The sequence below is a fragment of the Podarcis vaucheri genome (genome assembly GCF_965113315.1).
Source record: "Podarcis vaucheri genome assembly, chromosome: 4".
NCBI lineage: Eukaryota > Metazoa > Chordata > Lepidosauria > Squamata > Lacertidae > Podarcis > Podarcis vaucheri.
Genome location: NC_138762.1, coordinates 58,768,458 through 58,785,182, shown reverse-complemented (window position 1 = coordinate 58,785,182; position 16,725 = coordinate 58,768,458). Strand labels below are relative to the sequence as shown.

The window sequence follows — 16,725 nt, the reverse complement described above, 5'->3', positions numbered from 1 at the left end:
CTGGTAGGGTGGAAGGCCACCTACTTCCTTGGAATAAGTGATATTTGTGCTTCAGCTTCTCTTTCCCTCCCTCTGTTTTTCCTTTTAGCTCTCATGCAGGTGCTCCCAAGCCACTGCAGTATGCAGTATTTGCATTCCAACTCCCCTCTTTAATCAGCTCCATGCATGTCTGTCTGGCACTTTTTGTACTTCTCTCTCTCTCTCTCTCTCTCTCTCTCTCTTTATACTTGACATTAGATCCATCCAATCTCTACCACTTGGTAGATGTAATGCCAGAACTGCTTGTTCAACTGGATTAACAAACGTCTTATTTTTGTAACAACACAAACAGTAACCAATCTTTCTGTTTTGTAATAAACTGTGTTTTCTTTGATTCTCAGCTTTGGATTTTTGTTTGGATAGCTAATTCCCCACTGTGCACTAAGTCTGAGCTAATGATCTGAAGTCCCATGTTCCTCCTCTCCACATACATTGATTTGTATACTGGGATGGCAATAGCAGTAGTTCAGGGACATTTGACAAATGTCAGGAATACAACCATGCTGAAGACAATATCAGATTTATTCTACTTCTGTTTGAAAAAGAAATTACAACAGTTTGGAATAATAAATTTTGTTCACTCAATGAACAGGTGCCTTCAAACAGCATGTAATAAACTAGAGATATTTCATCTGCGGCTTGCTTCTTCAGTTGTGTGACTCAGGAAGAAAAATGCTTAGAAAGTTACTAGCTCTGGTTAAGGATGCCTGTCCACATCCCATGTGGATTTCAGAGCAGGTCGAACAGTATTTCTGGTCAACAGAAATGGATCAAAATGCAGTAATGGACCATCTCCCAAAATACATATTGGAGAGCTATCATCACCAAGAAAAAACATCTACACACAAACAATACAAGAGTAAAGGTTTGCTGTTCCAAAATGTTTTGTCACACTTAAAGGTGGCACGGTTATTATTCAGTGCTGGAGAGCCAGGTGTTAGTCACTGAGATCCTTTGGTAAGGGAAGCCTGAGTGTTAGCAAGATATCTCCTGTTTTGCATGGAAGAAAGTCTGAGCACCCACCTACACAATTTCTTTTAAAATCCAAACTGAGACTCAGAAAGCAGCTCTGCAGCTCACAGGCATATGGCTTGGGTACATGTGCCCTTCAAACAGAGACACGAGCTTCCTTGGATGGCAACGCCTTCCTTATGCATTACTCTAGATTTATAAACTCACTTTAAAAGCAACTTAACAAAAGCCTATGTAGAAATTACAGTGCATACTCCATTTAAAACATATACATAGGTACATGAATAGTACATAGAGGTGCAACGGGATTGCTTACATTTCTCCCAGAGCAAATCCAAGGCATCTTTCATAAGCCACACCTTTCATTTTGCGTCTTGTGCTTTACTTTCATGTACATTTCTAACAGGATGCTGTGGAAGGCATACAAGACCATAAGTTGCACCAAAGGATATCTCCCTTGGCTCATACTTGAATACTGATGTGTCTCTAGACTTTGGGAGAACTAAGAGAATAGAAGGGGAAATTTCACTAGATGTAGGATTCCCCAGTCCTCTTTTTTGCACAGCAATCCTTCTGTGGGTCTGAATGTGAATGCTCAGGGCACCCTAGTTGCTGGCACTTAAGTCCTGTCCCTGTCATAGGCTTTCTAGGGGACCTTGCACAAACCAGATTACAGTGGTGCCTTAGTTTACGAACTTAATCCGTTCTGGAAGTCTGTTCTTAATCCGAAACCATTCATAAACTGAGGCACACTTCCCTAATGAGGCCTCCCACCGCTGGTGCCCTTCCACCGTTCGGCTTCCGTTCTTAGACTGAGGTAAAGCTCGCAAACCTGGACACTATTACCGGTTTTGTAGAGTTCGTAAACCGAATCGTTTGTAAACAGGACAGTTCTTAAACTGAGGTACCACTGTAGTTTCTTCATGCCCAATGTTCCTTTCTGTAACCTAGGAGCAACAACCCATGCCCATTTCAGTTGGATACGTTGGTCCCAAACTCTCATTGTTCCGTATTAAAAGGGCACACTATCAGCATTACCTTTAGCAATTCGCATCCAAGCAAAATGGCTGCCAGCTTTTGTCCAATAAAAGCTGCCATGTGAATTTAAGTGCTGTATTAATCTGCCCAAGTAGGTCTTGAAGGCCACATGCAAAAGTTTTTCCTAGCTCTACATCTCAAAATGCTTCTAATTGTGGAGGTTTCAGAGACTGAATCTCAAACTGTAAGCATGGAAAACACATGCCAGTAGTCCTTCACCATCACAGACCCCTCTCAGGCACTGGGATAAGGTAACTGGAAACCTGTAGGCCATATTTGTCTCTCTAAAGGACCATCATCTGTACTCCTCAGTTACTGATCCAAAAACAAAAGGGGGAACAGCATATGCAGAGAGGGACTAGGGCGGCAGGGCTGAGGGACCCGGCTATCATTTCACCCTCCCTCCTGAAGGGTTTTCCTGACCAATAGTTGCTGACCAGAGAAGAGAACATTAAGCTTCTCAGCTTGCTATTGGTTCTGTCAAATCCCTCGGCAAGGTGACACTTCTAAATCGTACACAGACATATTGAGATAAATTGTTGTTACTTTAACGCTACACAAAACTACATTTTAAAAGATTTCTAAAACAACTCGCTTAAAAAGTACAATTTTCCCCAATACATCTCCATATGACAACCAGAAGCAGTTAAAAAAAAGAAGAAGACATATAAAATCTTAAAAAGAGAATAATTACAGCAGCCATTTTTTGTATAAGAATATATTATTTAGAAGATTACTTTTTCTTTAAAAAAATGTACAACAGCAGAGATTCCTTATTGTCTGCATCCATAAGGATAAATACTAGGGTTCTTTTTTTATATAAAAAAGGAACTTGGAAAAAGTGCTTGTGGCAGTGTCAGCTGTTCAGTCTCATCCTCCATCAGTGCTGTGTAATCCCATGATGCTTAGCTAGACTTGGCAAACCTCTAAAGGATCTTTGTGTCCATTATAATGCTGGAATTAAAATACAAACATTGTTAGGCCCAAAGAATGAGGTCTCATCCACTCAGAATAATTTTTGGCAGGGCTCAGACATGCTGATTCAGCACATCTTTTAAGCCACATGCACAGCAACTGTGGTAATCCCTATTTGGCCACATTTACACCATACATTTAAAGCACTAAGAGACCACTTTAAAGAGCCATAGCTTCCCACAGGGAATTATGGAAGCTGTAGTTTGTTAAGGCTGCTGGAAGTTGTTGAGAGACCTTTATTTGCCTCGCGGGGTTACAATTCTCAGAGTGCTTTAACAATCAATCCCTTTTCTTAGGGAACTCTGGAAATTGTAGTTCTGTAAGGGGACTAGGACTCTCCTAACAACTCGAGAGCGCTCTCTCTCTCTCTGCTTTTCATTACTGGTTTTATATTGTATAAATAGTTGGTAAAAAATGCATTACAATTCTATTTTATTTTGTTTTTCACAAGCATACGTTCAATATATTGCAGAGAAATTAGCTGGATTTTATCAATTTTTTTTGCTGAAAACGCCTCATGCCATTGGCAATTTTCTATATAATGTTTTAAATGTTGTCACCATGTTTCTTAATGTGAAAGTATCCTTTAAAGAGGGATAATTACCCTGATGTGCCTTGCCTTTGCTTTTCACTTCTCCTTGCTTCCAATTGCCAAACTTTCGTTCTTCTTCTTCTGTAACTAGTTAAGAGTAGAATGGAATAATTAACAATGGCAGTCATGAGGCACCTGATTTGTCAATATAGCAGCCACCGAGTCATTGGCACAACCCCGCAAATATGATCATCAGTGCATGAAATCTGTTCATTTCAGTGGAGTTTCCTTACAATGTGCCCCATAGGATCTGCAGCACCAGTGGTGGGTGTACAGGAACCATTATTTTTCTCTCTGGTTGTTAGTTTCCTCTGGGAACCCAACACACGCAGGCACCAGTGGGGAATGCATGAGAGTGTGAGCTGCCTTTTGAGTAGGGGTGGCCCATCCCGTTTTGCTACCTAAGAGAGCCAGTGTGCTGTAGTGGTTAAGAGCTGTAGTCTCGTAATCTGGGGAACCGGGTTCCCATCTCCGCTCCTCCACATGCAGCTGCTGGGTGACCTTGGGCTAGTCACACTTCTTTGAAGTCTCTCAGCCCCACTCACCTCACAGAGTGTTTGTTGTGGGGGAGGAAGGGAAAAAGAGATTGTTAGCCGCTTTGAGACTCCTTAGGGTAGTGATAAAGCAGGATATCAAATCCAAACTCTTCTACCCGAGGCAAAACGGGAAGCTGCTGCCCCTGTCTCCTGCCCCACTGCTGAAGCCTTACTGGAGTTGTGTGGCAGTACCTTCTGGTAAGATCTCATGGAGCTCTCGTGAGATGGGAAGAAATGGAACATGATCGCTATAAAAATCTAACTTGGAAGGAAGCCAGATCAATAAAGCTAGGAGAATGAAAAGCCCATAGTGAAAAGATTACAAGATGAAACATTGGGCATCATTTGGGGCCGATGCTGAAAAACTAAAAGCAGGCTTGTCTGTCAGTGGCTAGCTTACCCTCTGCCACTCAGAAGGACTACTCTGTCTTCATTCTTTGCCACTGTGAGCCAAAGGCCATTTGACTGCCTCAGCAGGAGCCACAAGCACTTGACAAAGGAGAGCTATAATTTGCTCCGCATGTGTTCTGCTTTGCATGCATCATTTTCCTATTAGTTGCCTTATTACCAGAAGTGCTATGCCACTATGCTTAAATGAACCAATTAATTCATGAAATTTGTACATCCCTATTTTATTGGCATCGAAGGGAACCTGTGGTGGCTTCCTTCCAGAGGGCATTATAGCATTACACATAAGAATGTAGGAATCTTTGCTTCAGCGTGAAAATCACAAAGCCTGTTTTATCAAGCACAGTTGTAAGTGAAGTTAGAAAAGCTTCTCGTGTTCTGTGTTGTATTCACAGCCAGAATCAGCTATACCCTTTGGTTCAAAAGTTCCCATTACGTTAGACCTGTTCCTCAACTTACTATTAAGGCTGTACTCCTACATACTTATTTGGACGTAGGGATGGGAAGAAATTTGATTTGGTTAGGATTTAATGCAAACCTGCCAGTGTGAACAATATGTGACTGAAGCACAGCTATCCTTCAAAATTTCTATAAAATTTGCACCTATATGAATTTTGTATTGCATTTCTTGAAACAAATAATGCACACAAAAATGCATATAGTTGGGCAAGTATGTGCAAAAATGCATATATTTGTGAAAATGGCATATAAAAATGTGTTGTATTAGGAGAATTCTTGCAAGCAAAACCTCAAAATCCTGATTCATCTAAGGGAGTCTGGGTGTTGCCTTTTCAGCCTCTGCAGTTGTCCTTGTTAATCCTATAAACAGAAGCTTGCCTTACCTCTTTCACAGCATCCTCTATTTGCTTCAGCTCCTCATAGCGATCCCTAGATTCCCAAAGTGGTTGGAGCAATACTTCTTCAACCTCTGGAAAAAGCTAAAACAAAGCAAGAAAGCTAAACTAAAATTGGTTTCCAATAACTATGTGTTTTGAAATGAGAAAAATTCAGCATGCTAGCATTGTATAAATGAGTTATTAAAAGCCTGGAATGTTAGTACCCACACACACCCACACACAGCTATGAGAAAATGCACTTGATCCAAGGGCTTTTGATCAATCAACTTATTTGACCTTACCTTTGTTACAGTTTCAAACATTGGGATAAGAACAAACTTCAGGAAGCCTATCTGTGCTGTAGGTTTGGTCACTTTGTCACGGTCCATGAAAGGTGCCACCGGAAGGCCTTCAGACTTTTCCCGGTCACTCTAGGACAAAGTGTAGCAATACATTAAGCAAATTCAAACCAACGGTCAATATTTATCCAATTTGGAATGATATAATTGGTTATTATGTGTGACCTGTTTATGCTGTATTATTTTAAAGATTTTTTATATTTGAAAGATGCAGCCGAAAGATTTTCAGACCTACAGAAATTTGGGGCATTAGAAAAAAAGTGGGAGGGTGGCAGAGACATCTTCTGGGGGTTCTCAGCAGGGAAGATTTTCTTCCCTTATCTGGAAATAAGGCCCACTGAACACAGTGTAGGATTGCTCTGCAAATGAATGAAGTGAACATTCTTTCATCTTTTCCTCTTTCTGCTATTATTCAATGGCTTTTTTGGCTGTATTTTAAATTTTCCACACTGGGAACATGTTAAATCAAGAAATAATATACCTGCCTTTATGTGCTGCCTATCACGATCAAGCCTTACTTGGTGTGATGCCAACTGCCACAGCTTGTATATACACATCGTGTTGACGGATTTGAGAGGGCAAGTGGACTGCTACTTTTTTTGTTGTTACTTCCTGCAGTCATCTCCAAATGAAATCCGGTAAGAAATGATAACGATGTGGCACCATAAGGCGCTTTTTTCCAACACTAATGAGATTGTCCTTTTGAAATGATCACAGCGCTTTCTTTCTTTTTCTTTTCGCCTTTCGCTTAAAAAACACCCAACTTTTCAGTTCTAATAGGCTTAGTCATGAATGGTTCAAAGTCACAGATATAAATAATCCAAACTTAACCTACATGGTGCTGCTTATTTAGCTGACATTTTCTACAAAGTCCTTGTCCCTGTTTGGTTTCAAAATGGTTTACATGCTGAGTTAACTCCTAAAAACAGCCCTGTTAGAGAAAACAGGCAGCAATCTGCTAACATTTGCATTTCTGGGCTGTGATTGCCCTTTTAGGCTACAAATTACAGTCAATTACAGTCACTTTTATTCAAAGTACATCATCAGAATGACACACTTTCAAGACCCTGCTGAGAAAGGGTCTTTCATCTTGGTGGAACTAGAAAGTCAGGCCTTGTTACTGGATAACTTCCAGCTCTGTTGTATTGAAACATGAACTACTGTACTACGGCAGTTCCACTGGGTGTACCCTTACCTGCATAAAATACTCCTCTAATAAGCAGTCTACCCATGGCTCTGCCACTTCCATTGGGCGAACTTCATTGGAGATATCACAGCATTTGATCAGGACCATCTTTAGCTGAAAGGAGGAGAGCATTTTACAGTGTGGTAAGAAATCTGCCATGTTTACCTGCACTTATTACCGGGCAATGTTTCCTTCATTTCTCAGTGAGATGTCAGCACTGAAAATAAGGGCACCTCCAGCTGTGGTTGTACATAGCAATAAGCTGTTCTTGCTATTAAAGTGCATTTGTACTGTATTTGTGCTGCACTTTCAGCTTCTACTCCTGCTACATGACATGTCCTGTGACACCCCCACATTGGTGCCTCCACACTGGCATTGTTTGACTCAGGCTGTTGTTCCTGTCCCCCACTTTGCCCCCCTTTAACATCTGAAAACAGAGAATATTGTCTTACCTGGGTCACATGCTCCTCATTTGAATAGTCAAACTTGTCCAGTATTTCTTTGAAAGCGTCCAAAATCTCAGCGTGCCTTGCCATGTCTGTTGCTAGGATTAATGTAATTATCCCCTATGTGAAACAAACCAACCAATGATATTGTAAGACGTTTATATTTCTTAATGTAGAAATGCCACTACCTCACCTATGCTTCCCCTCCACTCCAACAATTTACCCATTTAACAGTTTTGTACCAAGTTATCACACTTTTTTGGGGGGACTCTACGAAGATGCTGGGGAGCAGGAGAAAACTCTAGAGATAAAAGCCAAGCTGCACATTTGTTTTGTCTTTTGGAAAGGAGAGGCACATTGAGAAGCCTCAGTTCAGATACTCCCTAGAACTGCTCTTAGCCACACGATGTGGGCTTAATTTGTCAAGCTTTTAAGTTTCCTTCCCCATAGCTAATAGCTACTGTGTGTGTTCTAGACTGGGGCCAAGGTGCAAGGAGGGAAAGATATGACCTTCCTTACTATGCCCCTGATTCAGAATTGGGAGTCCCAAGGTTGCTTTTACAAAAATGAAAACATTTGGTGTTTAAAACCAAGAGCTGCAACACTGAAAAAACGTATCAGTGTTCTTAGGCAATTTGATCAAGGCACATGCGATATTCAAATTGGTGGGGAAAGATATTTATTTTATTTATAGATAAAAGGTAAAGGACCCCTGGACAGTTAAGTCCAGTCAAAGGCAATTATGGGGTGTGGCGCTCATCTCGCTTTGAGGCTGAGGGAGTTGGTGTTTGTCCACAGACAGCATTCTGGGTCATGTGGCCAGCAAGACTAAACTGCTTCTACCATAACAGGACACTGTGACAGAAACCAGAGTGCATGGAAACACTGTTTACCTTCCCGCTGCAGCAGTACCTATTTAGCTACTTGCACTGGTGTGCTTTCAAACACCTAGGTTGGTAGAAGCTGGGAGAAAGCAATGGGATCTCACCCTGTCACGCAAATTCGAACTGATGACCTTCCAATCGGCAAGCCAAAGAGGCTCAGTGATTTAGACCACAGTGCTACCCGCATCCTTTATTTTATTTATATCCTGCCATTCAACAGGTTCTCAGAGCTTTACAGAAAGTTATAAGTACATTTTTTAAAAAAGAATCCTTTTTTTTTAAAGAATCAAAACAAGAACCCCAGAACACCACAATTTAAAAGAGCAGTTTGTGACCATGATATGGGAGGTGCTTATTTCACCAGGTTTGGCTTATTTTCTCAAACCACAACCAATGCTTAATTTCCAAAATAAGAGATGCTGAGGTTTAAGACTGCCTATCAATTTGATCTAATTATAGATTTTGGGGGGCTGGTTGTAAAGGTTTTGAATGGTGGCAATCACTCTGGACAAGCTCATAGGCACTCTATACAGTGCTACCTTGGGTTACAAATCTTCAGGTTACAAACTCTGCTAACCTGGAAGTAGTACCTTGGGTTACAAACTTTGCCCCAGGATGAGAACGGAAATCGTGCGCTGGCGGCACGGCAGCAGCGGGAGGCCCCATTAGTGAAAGCGCGCCTCAGGTTAAGAACAGTTTCAGGTTGAGAATGGACCTCCGGATTGAATTAAGTTTGTAACCCGAGGTACCACTGTACTTTACATTTTCTCCACATGTCTCATGACTGAGCCCAGGCATTTCATTAGCAGATGCTTTCTGGCACTAATACACATTGACAGGAACTTTGCCACATCTTTCTGACCCATACCTGCCTAATCCGTTTGAACTGCTCCTTATCAACATGGGACAAAATGTTGCATTCTGGCTGCGCAAGGATCTGGAAAGCCACAGCACAGTGATGGTTCTCCAGCGGGGAAATGTCATTGTAGCGCACAGCAAGCTCCGTCCGTGCATTAATTTGGTACCTGGTGTGAAGGAAACACATAGAAAGAAATGCACAGTCTGCCCAAAGGGAAGGTGCTCATCTGTAGTTTGAAGGCATTTTGAAATTTGTGGGATTCTGAACTCCTAGATGTGAGAGCCTCTCCCACATCCAAGTGAAGCCTTTTTTAAATGAGACAAATTCCAAAGGGATAGTCGTGTTAGTCTGTTCTTGTAACAAAACCTCGGAGGGTTTTGTGTGGTACCCTTAAAAGCATAAGCAATGTGTGGCATAAGCTTTTCTGATCCAGAGCCCACCCTGTCAGGTGCATGTCAAAGGTAGCTCTACCTCAGGAAAGAGTTTATGCCAAAATAAATTTCTCAGGTTTTATTTTTGGTCTGCATTTGCCCGAATATCTACTATAAATTTTGGAAAGTGATTTGTCTGTCTGTCCACCTGTTATTTATAGGTTCAGCCGTCTCTTTATAACATCACTGTCAAATATGACATGAGAATTCATGAAGCGGGGGCAGCAGTCTTCATTGATGTTTTGATGTTGGGCAAAGATGGTGTGACTCTGCCAATTTTTGTGTGTGATGGGCCCAAACTCACAAATTACACTATCCTGGGCAGCACTGGACACTTCCTGCTAGTACTTTACATTCCTAATCATTCTTCTCACACACAAAAAGGATACATACGTGTTGTTATATCCTGGGTGATCCAGATCATGACACACTGATGCAGTCATTAGTGTTAAGATATCCACTTGAGAAAGCTTTACCTAAGCAGGAAGAAGAAGAAAATGCAGCTCATTAATTCAAACAGCTTTTATAATAAAGAAATCATATATAACATTTCAAAATGTGCGGTTCTAACTAGGGTTCAGCGCACAGTTTAATAACTTAGACTAAATCTATAATGACGACAACAGTGAAGTCGTCAACCCTGCCTCTGATGCATAATTAACAACAGGATGGAATAGAGAAATTGGAGTTTGCTCAACAGTGGATACAATTAATTTAAAGTCAAAGGTTTCTCATCTTGTAAGAAATTATGCCAAGATTTGTGTCAATTATAAAAAGCATTTCATGCACTACTTGAGCTTGGAAGAGAAGTGTGAAGAATAAAGCCTTAGGGTCTATTCTTTGCTTGGGATAACAACCAGGGCCTACTTGAATAAATAATGCCAGTTGATTTTAGCCACAGACTGCTGTTGGTTGTCTTGATTATAGCCCACTTAATCTGTTTATGAAAATTTGACCTCCACCCAGCAGAGGTAAGAACCCAAATATTGCTTTTATTAGCAAGGGTCAGTTTCCTAATATTGTGTGTAACTAGGGAGGGAGGAGCAAAACCACCCACAGTCAAGCTGTTCAGGTTTGGATCGTCACTAGCTAGACACCATTGCCAGTTTTGCTGTACAGGGGAGGACAACATGAAGGCCAAAGTTCCTTGCCTTTACCTTCCTACCAACTTCAGCAAGGGCAGAAGTACCGCCTTGGTATCCCTTCCTCCGACTTAGGTGCAAGAAGAAGTTAAGGCACTTTGTCCACACTGAAGCTGGATGGAAGAGGAAGCCAAGATAGATAAGTTAAATATGCCATATAGTATTGTCATTTTAAAAAAAGCAGCTGCAGGAAGCCCTGATTCTGAGTTGGACAGTGTAATGGGATTGATTATGCTATTTGCCTTGGGAGTTAACAGCTATGGGCACAAGCAGTGGCTAGGAGGTGGTGTTCATTGGGGAAAATGGCACAGGGCAGGAGTTAATCCCCCCTCTCCCATGCCATGGTTCTGATCTGGATCAGGGTCCACTACTGCTGCCATTTTAAAAATATCTCTCTCTCTCTCAACATACAATGCAATCATGTATTTGGGGTATCATCTAGTTAAATCCGTGGTTCCCAAGGTGGGGCACCCCCCCCCACAGGGGGGCAATTTGAGAATGACAGTAAATGGTGTTTTAGGCTTCCCCCACCTGAATAGGAGTTCACAGGGGCTGGGCATCAGGATTTTAGAGATGCTTAGGTGGGGCATGGCCAAAAAAAAGGTTGGGAACCACTGAGTTAAATGTATTTCAAAACTGGTGGGAGCTTCAGTAAGGTGTGGAGCCCAATCAGAATTATACTGTGGGCCTACAACCTCTCATGGAGCAGTCCAGGTTTACATATTCAGGAACTCCTGAACTTGCCAAGATTTCTATCTATGTTTCAGTTCATAGAATTGTAGGGTGGAAGGGACCATGAAGGCCATCTGATCCAATCCCCTGCAATGCAGGAATCTTTTGCCCAAAATGAGGCTCGAACCCATGACCCTGTAATTAAGAGTCCCATGCTCTACCTACTGAGCTATCCCAACTCATTTCATTCACCCTTTGGTTCTCCTCTCAAATGCCAACAGATTAAAAATGGTGGTTTCCCTGGCACAACTACATGTCTTTCAATAATCAACATCCATCACTTCTGGATAAAATACATTATTATAGGCAGAAGACTATTCATTTCACAATTTGTGTGTAGGGGGAGGGAACTAGAGAGAGAGAAAGCCAATGCAGCCAGAGAAAGACACACCTGGAGACTGCAGAGAGAGATCATGCTGTACATCATCTGGGTAACGCAGAAGCAATGTCGAAAATTATGGAATGGATTGTTTCTGTAATTGTCATGAATACACAGCTAAAAACAAAAAGGGAGACATTTATAAGGAAAACAAGCATTTGGCATTTACCGGTAATCCTCCCAACCAACACTATAGCTCCTTGGAATCTGTGCTTTACAAGCCCATACCATGCTAATAAGATAACTGGGCACTGCAGAAATAAGGAGAGGGTTGACTCTTCCTCTTATTTTTTCTTCTCCCCTCTCCCCTGTTGCTGCTGTGCTCACTTTTTTGTTTTTCTCAGTTTTGGACACTCCCCCTCCCATTGGCACTGTGACCTCCACCATGTAGGTAAAGAGTTAAAATATTGATGAAAAGACCAACTTGTGCACGCGTTTTGTTCCTTTCCATGACATTGTGTGTCAAGGCCCCGAGCCCTCCCCCATTTTCTGAATAATGAGACACATGGACAGCACCAGTATTTTAGGTGAATTAAGGCCACAACTTTGTTGGTTACAGAACAATGGGGGTGGAGACGCTCCTTCAGGTATACTGGACCGAGGCCATTTACTGCTTTAAAGGTCAGCACCAACACTTTGAATTGTGCTCGGAAATGTACTGGGAGCCAATGTAGGTCTTTCAGGACCAGCGTTATATGGTCTCAGCAGCCATTCCCAGTCACCAGTCTAGCTGCCACATTCTGGATTAGTTGTAGTTTCTGAGTCACCTTCAAAGGTAGCCCCACGTAGAGCGTGTTGCAGTAGTCCAAGCGTGAGATAACCAGAGCATGCACCACTCTGGTGAGACAGGGCGCAGGCAGGTATTATTTTTTATCTTTATAAAGTTGCTCATTAGGTAGTATAATTGTTGAATGATTTTTCAGCTCATTTGGATGTTGTTGCAAGCTAAGTTTAATTAATGGATACAGCTCAAAGCAAAAGTGATGCAAATTGATGGCATATGAGACATTTCAGATAGACAAGCCATACTTTTGATGATAAGCTTCTTCTTGTTGTTGTTATTGTTGATACTAATAATAAATGTTGCCACTTGATACCAGGCATTTTAATTTGGATACAACTGTTGATTGGGTTGCTTATTTAAGTTTTTTGTTTAAAGAAGGGGTTGACTGATGTCAGTATTGGATGGTGTCAGAATGGCAATCCTTTTGTTCTAAGAATAATATGTATTCTATATACTTTATGTGTTGGACAAGTGTTCGTTATACTCTGCTTACACGGTTTTTTTAAAATCTTTGAATATATGAGACTATATGCCCATTTTTAAAAAATCACAAATATTTTAAATCCCATACAAGTTGCTCTTTAAATCTTACCAGCCATCGCTTCAATGTGATAGGGTTGATGTTAAAGTCTTTCACTAATCCTAAATCATGATACATATGTTCTAAACAACTCAGCATCTGGAGGAGAAAAGAAAGAATTCTCCTATTATTACATAATTTTCACTAGTGTACATCAGTAACACATCAGACACTTAAGTCTGTGACTTAAAAGCACTGCTGAATTCATCTAGAATGCTGAATTTAGAAATGGGATGCTTAGTTTGTGAATTCATTGGGTAATCTAGATGAACAAGTCATTATCTCTGAGGCCAAAACCTGAGGTTTCAAAACGTAAAGATACATTGTTCACCCAAAGCCCTTAGGAATGAAATCTAACCATCACAGAGGATACAAACCCATATCTATAAAAAACTGAGGCATGACTACCGGTATTTCTTATTTTTAATGGAAGAGAATAATAGAATTGTACATATGGAAGGGACGCGGGTGGCGCTGTGGGTAAAACCTCAGTGCCTAGGACTTGCCAATCGTATGGTCAGTAGTTCGAATCCCCGCGGTGGGGTGAGCTCCCGTCTTTCGGTCCCAGCTCCTGCCCACCTAGCAGTTCGAAAGCACCCCTAAGTGCAAGTAGATAAATAGGTACCGCTTTATATAGCGGGAAGGTAAACGGCGTTTCTGTGTGCTGCACTGGTGCTGGCTCGCCAGAGCAGCTTCATCACGCTGGCCACATGACCTGGAAGTGTCTTCGGACAGCACTGGCCCCCGGCCTCTTAAGTGAGATGAGCTCACAACCCTAGAGTCTGTCAAGACTGGCCCGTACTGGCAGGGGTACCTTTACCTTTACCTTTTTACATATGGAAGGGACCATGAAAGTCAACTTGTCTAACCCCCTGCAATGCAGAAATCTTTTGCCCAACATGGCAAAACCCACAACCTTGAGATTAAGAGTCTCATGTTCTGCAGACTGAGCAATTCCTACTTTAGCTTCAGTTGTGACCGAAGGACCAAAATGTCCAACCCAATCACTTGCTGCACGAAATAAAAACCTATAATTCATTTTGCTCATTAATCCATGGCAAATTCTATGAAGACTTTGAATCACACTCAGTAAGTCAGGGGAGGGGAACCTTTGGGCCTCCAGATATTGCTGAACTACAACTCCCACCATCCCGAGGCACTGCCCATGATTGCTAGGGCTGAGGAGAGTTGTAGTTCAGCAACGTCTGGAGGGCGAAAGGTTCTCTGCAACTGCTGTAAGTGCAAAGAAGAACAGCAGCAGTTGGCAACAAGCATTCTAAGGCAAGCCTTGCCTAAAACTTGGATGTCTTCCTGTAGCTTCTTTAACCTTGCATTCTCCATGCAGCAAACATAGCTGTGTAGCTGCACAGACCAGCACATACACAAGGAAAAAACTATATTAAGACAACAAACATAGGCCATGTCTTTCTTTTTTTCAGTGCTGAATTCTGGTGAGCCAGCATTTGAGCTGAAAGTACATCTCCTTCCCTGCAGTCCATCACAGGAAACACTACTATATTTTTGTCCTTTAACATGCCACATTATGAGGGCCAGAGGGAGGTAGAATGCCAAGGGCTAATTCTAAAGACACTTTACGGAAGGCTGTTGTGTCCTTGCTATGCACTGTAATGATGCAACAGGGCTGTGATTTATAACACTATTAAAAATGCACCACAGAAACCTGGGGAAGTGGCAACGTGAATTGAAACACCTCATATAAACTGCAAATAAACAAAAAGGTGAACCTATCCAAATGAATCTGTGACACACTTCACATAATGGCTTATGCAATTGCTCCTGAGCATAAAGATGACATATGTTGTGTTACTAGCAACTTGTATCTAATCATGTGATTTGCTGTCTGTACCACCAATAAGACAATCTAGGAAAAAGTTTTTTTTCTGTTTTCTCTTTGTATCTAAAAGTCCCCTCCCCCAACTATTTTGGAAAAGATGTCATAAAAAAGAGAGACAGCTTTGTTTAACTAAAATTGTCACAGGAGAATTGTCATAGCAAACTGATCCTCGCGCAAACTCATGGCAATTATAAAGACATGAACAAATATGATGAAGCTGCTACATCGGTTTTGCAGATCTTAAAAATAAAAATATGTTGCACATTCCACTTTTCCATGAGTTGTTTGCATTCTGATGATTAGCCAGAATAGCTCCTTTTGTAAATTCATTACAGAGTCATTCTGGTTAGAAACACAACAACAAATAAGGCAAACAACACTAATCTAGCTAGCCTTAAAAATAAAATACAGTGAAAATAATATACAGACTTTTCATTTTCATTGATTGCCTGAAGCCAACTTTTTATTCAAATTAGTACAAATCAGATTTCCCCTTTTATTTGCAAAGTGAGTCACTTTTTTTGTAGTCCATAATTAACTACAGAAAGGCTTTTGGGTAAAAAGACATTCTCAAAACCAAGTATACTTCAAAGTACAAATGATAACGGGAAAGACCTCTGTTATAGAATTCTTAGTTAAACCACATCAAGGTAAAAAAACCAAAACCGATCCGATTAGTAAATTGTGCTTTTTGCTTATCTGCTGTCTGAAGAAATTCCTGCTTTACCTATTGTTTATTATGTAAATGGACCTGGTTTTGAGATACAGTAGGTGTCTACTCACATTATGGTACTTTTAACATGCTCTGCTGCTCTGATTAGTTCCAGTACTTAGCATTTTTTAGGTTGCATTTATTTATAGACTAAGCCTTCTTAGAGTTTTCATTTATTTGAAGAGCACTTTGTATTTATCTGTACATTTTCATTCTGGTTTCTGTAACACAACCATGTCTAGGTTCCAATTTTCAAATGTTCCTAAGAGTCCCACAGAACAAACATTTACAGAAAGGAGGGACCAGGAATCTGTCTCCATGGGGCAGCATTACCTCATTGGGCTCCCATAGCCAGACGTCAAAGGTTGGTTTCCGAAGAGCTTCTATTGTCTCCTGAGAAAGCATGTACTGCAGAGAAAATGAGGCATTGTTATGAAATATGATTCTCAACAACACCCGCTTCATATTTTCCTCTTGTAGGTCACCCATCTTCATGACTCAGCTCAATTAATTCAATAAGTAAGTAAGTAACTAACTTACCCTCTGTATAGGATTTCATTTGAACCAGAGCTAACTGAGGGTGTAGTTCAGGCAACAATCCCCAAATATATGAAATATAACAGTGTCTTCGAGGTTTTGCACTGTCTGTCCCAGGGGCTTAGTGTGGGGGGTGTAGGGGGGTATGGTTCCAGGTGCACAATTTTTGTGGGGAAATGAACCAGATGTCCTAGCACAGCCTGGTCCAGGGCTCATCTCTGTCCACCAAGGGCTGCATCGACTGGGCATGCTCTCCCTCTGCACAGGCGACTCAGGATGACCCCACTTTGCTCCAGTGGGGGTGGGGTCGCTCTGGTGGCAGCGAGGGTTGGGCTGCCCCCCCAGCACAGAAACAATACGCACCCACCCCCACCCTAGGAACTGACAACCGACACTGCACCCTTGGTCCTTCCCCTCACCATGAAGTAACTACAAGGAGCTTG

General features: G+C 41.5%; 1 protein-coding gene across 7 annotated transcripts in view; it reads right to left on the bottom strand.

Annotated features, from left to right (window-relative positions):
* Positions 1-2,440: 2,440 nt before the first annotated feature.
* PDE9A (phosphodiesterase 9A) overlaps positions 2,441-16,725 on the bottom strand; it is a 66,543-nt gene continuing 52,258 nt past the window's right edge. For all 7 annotated transcript variants that reach the window (XM_082219860.1, XM_082219861.1, XM_082219862.1 and 4 more), the window contains 11 exons: positions 16,079-16,153; positions 13,191-13,277; positions 11,827-11,931; positions 9,955-10,037; positions 9,140-9,296; positions 7,394-7,507; positions 6,951-7,055; positions 5,699-5,827; positions 5,403-5,498; positions 3,629-3,703; positions 2,441-3,003 (listed from right to left, as the gene is read on the bottom strand). In XM_082219860.1, coding sequence (XP_082075986.1) covers positions 3,653-3,703; positions 5,403-5,498; positions 5,699-5,827; positions 6,951-7,055; positions 7,394-7,507; positions 9,140-9,296; positions 9,955-10,037; positions 11,827-11,931; positions 13,191-13,277; positions 16,079-16,153 — 1,002 coding nt within the window. In that variant the 3' untranslated portion in view covers positions 2,441-3,003; positions 3,629-3,652. The remainder of the gene's footprint in view (positions 3,004-3,628; positions 3,704-5,402; positions 5,499-5,698; positions 5,828-6,950; positions 7,056-7,393; positions 7,508-9,139; positions 9,297-9,954; positions 10,038-11,826; positions 11,932-13,190; positions 13,278-16,078; positions 16,154-16,725) is intronic.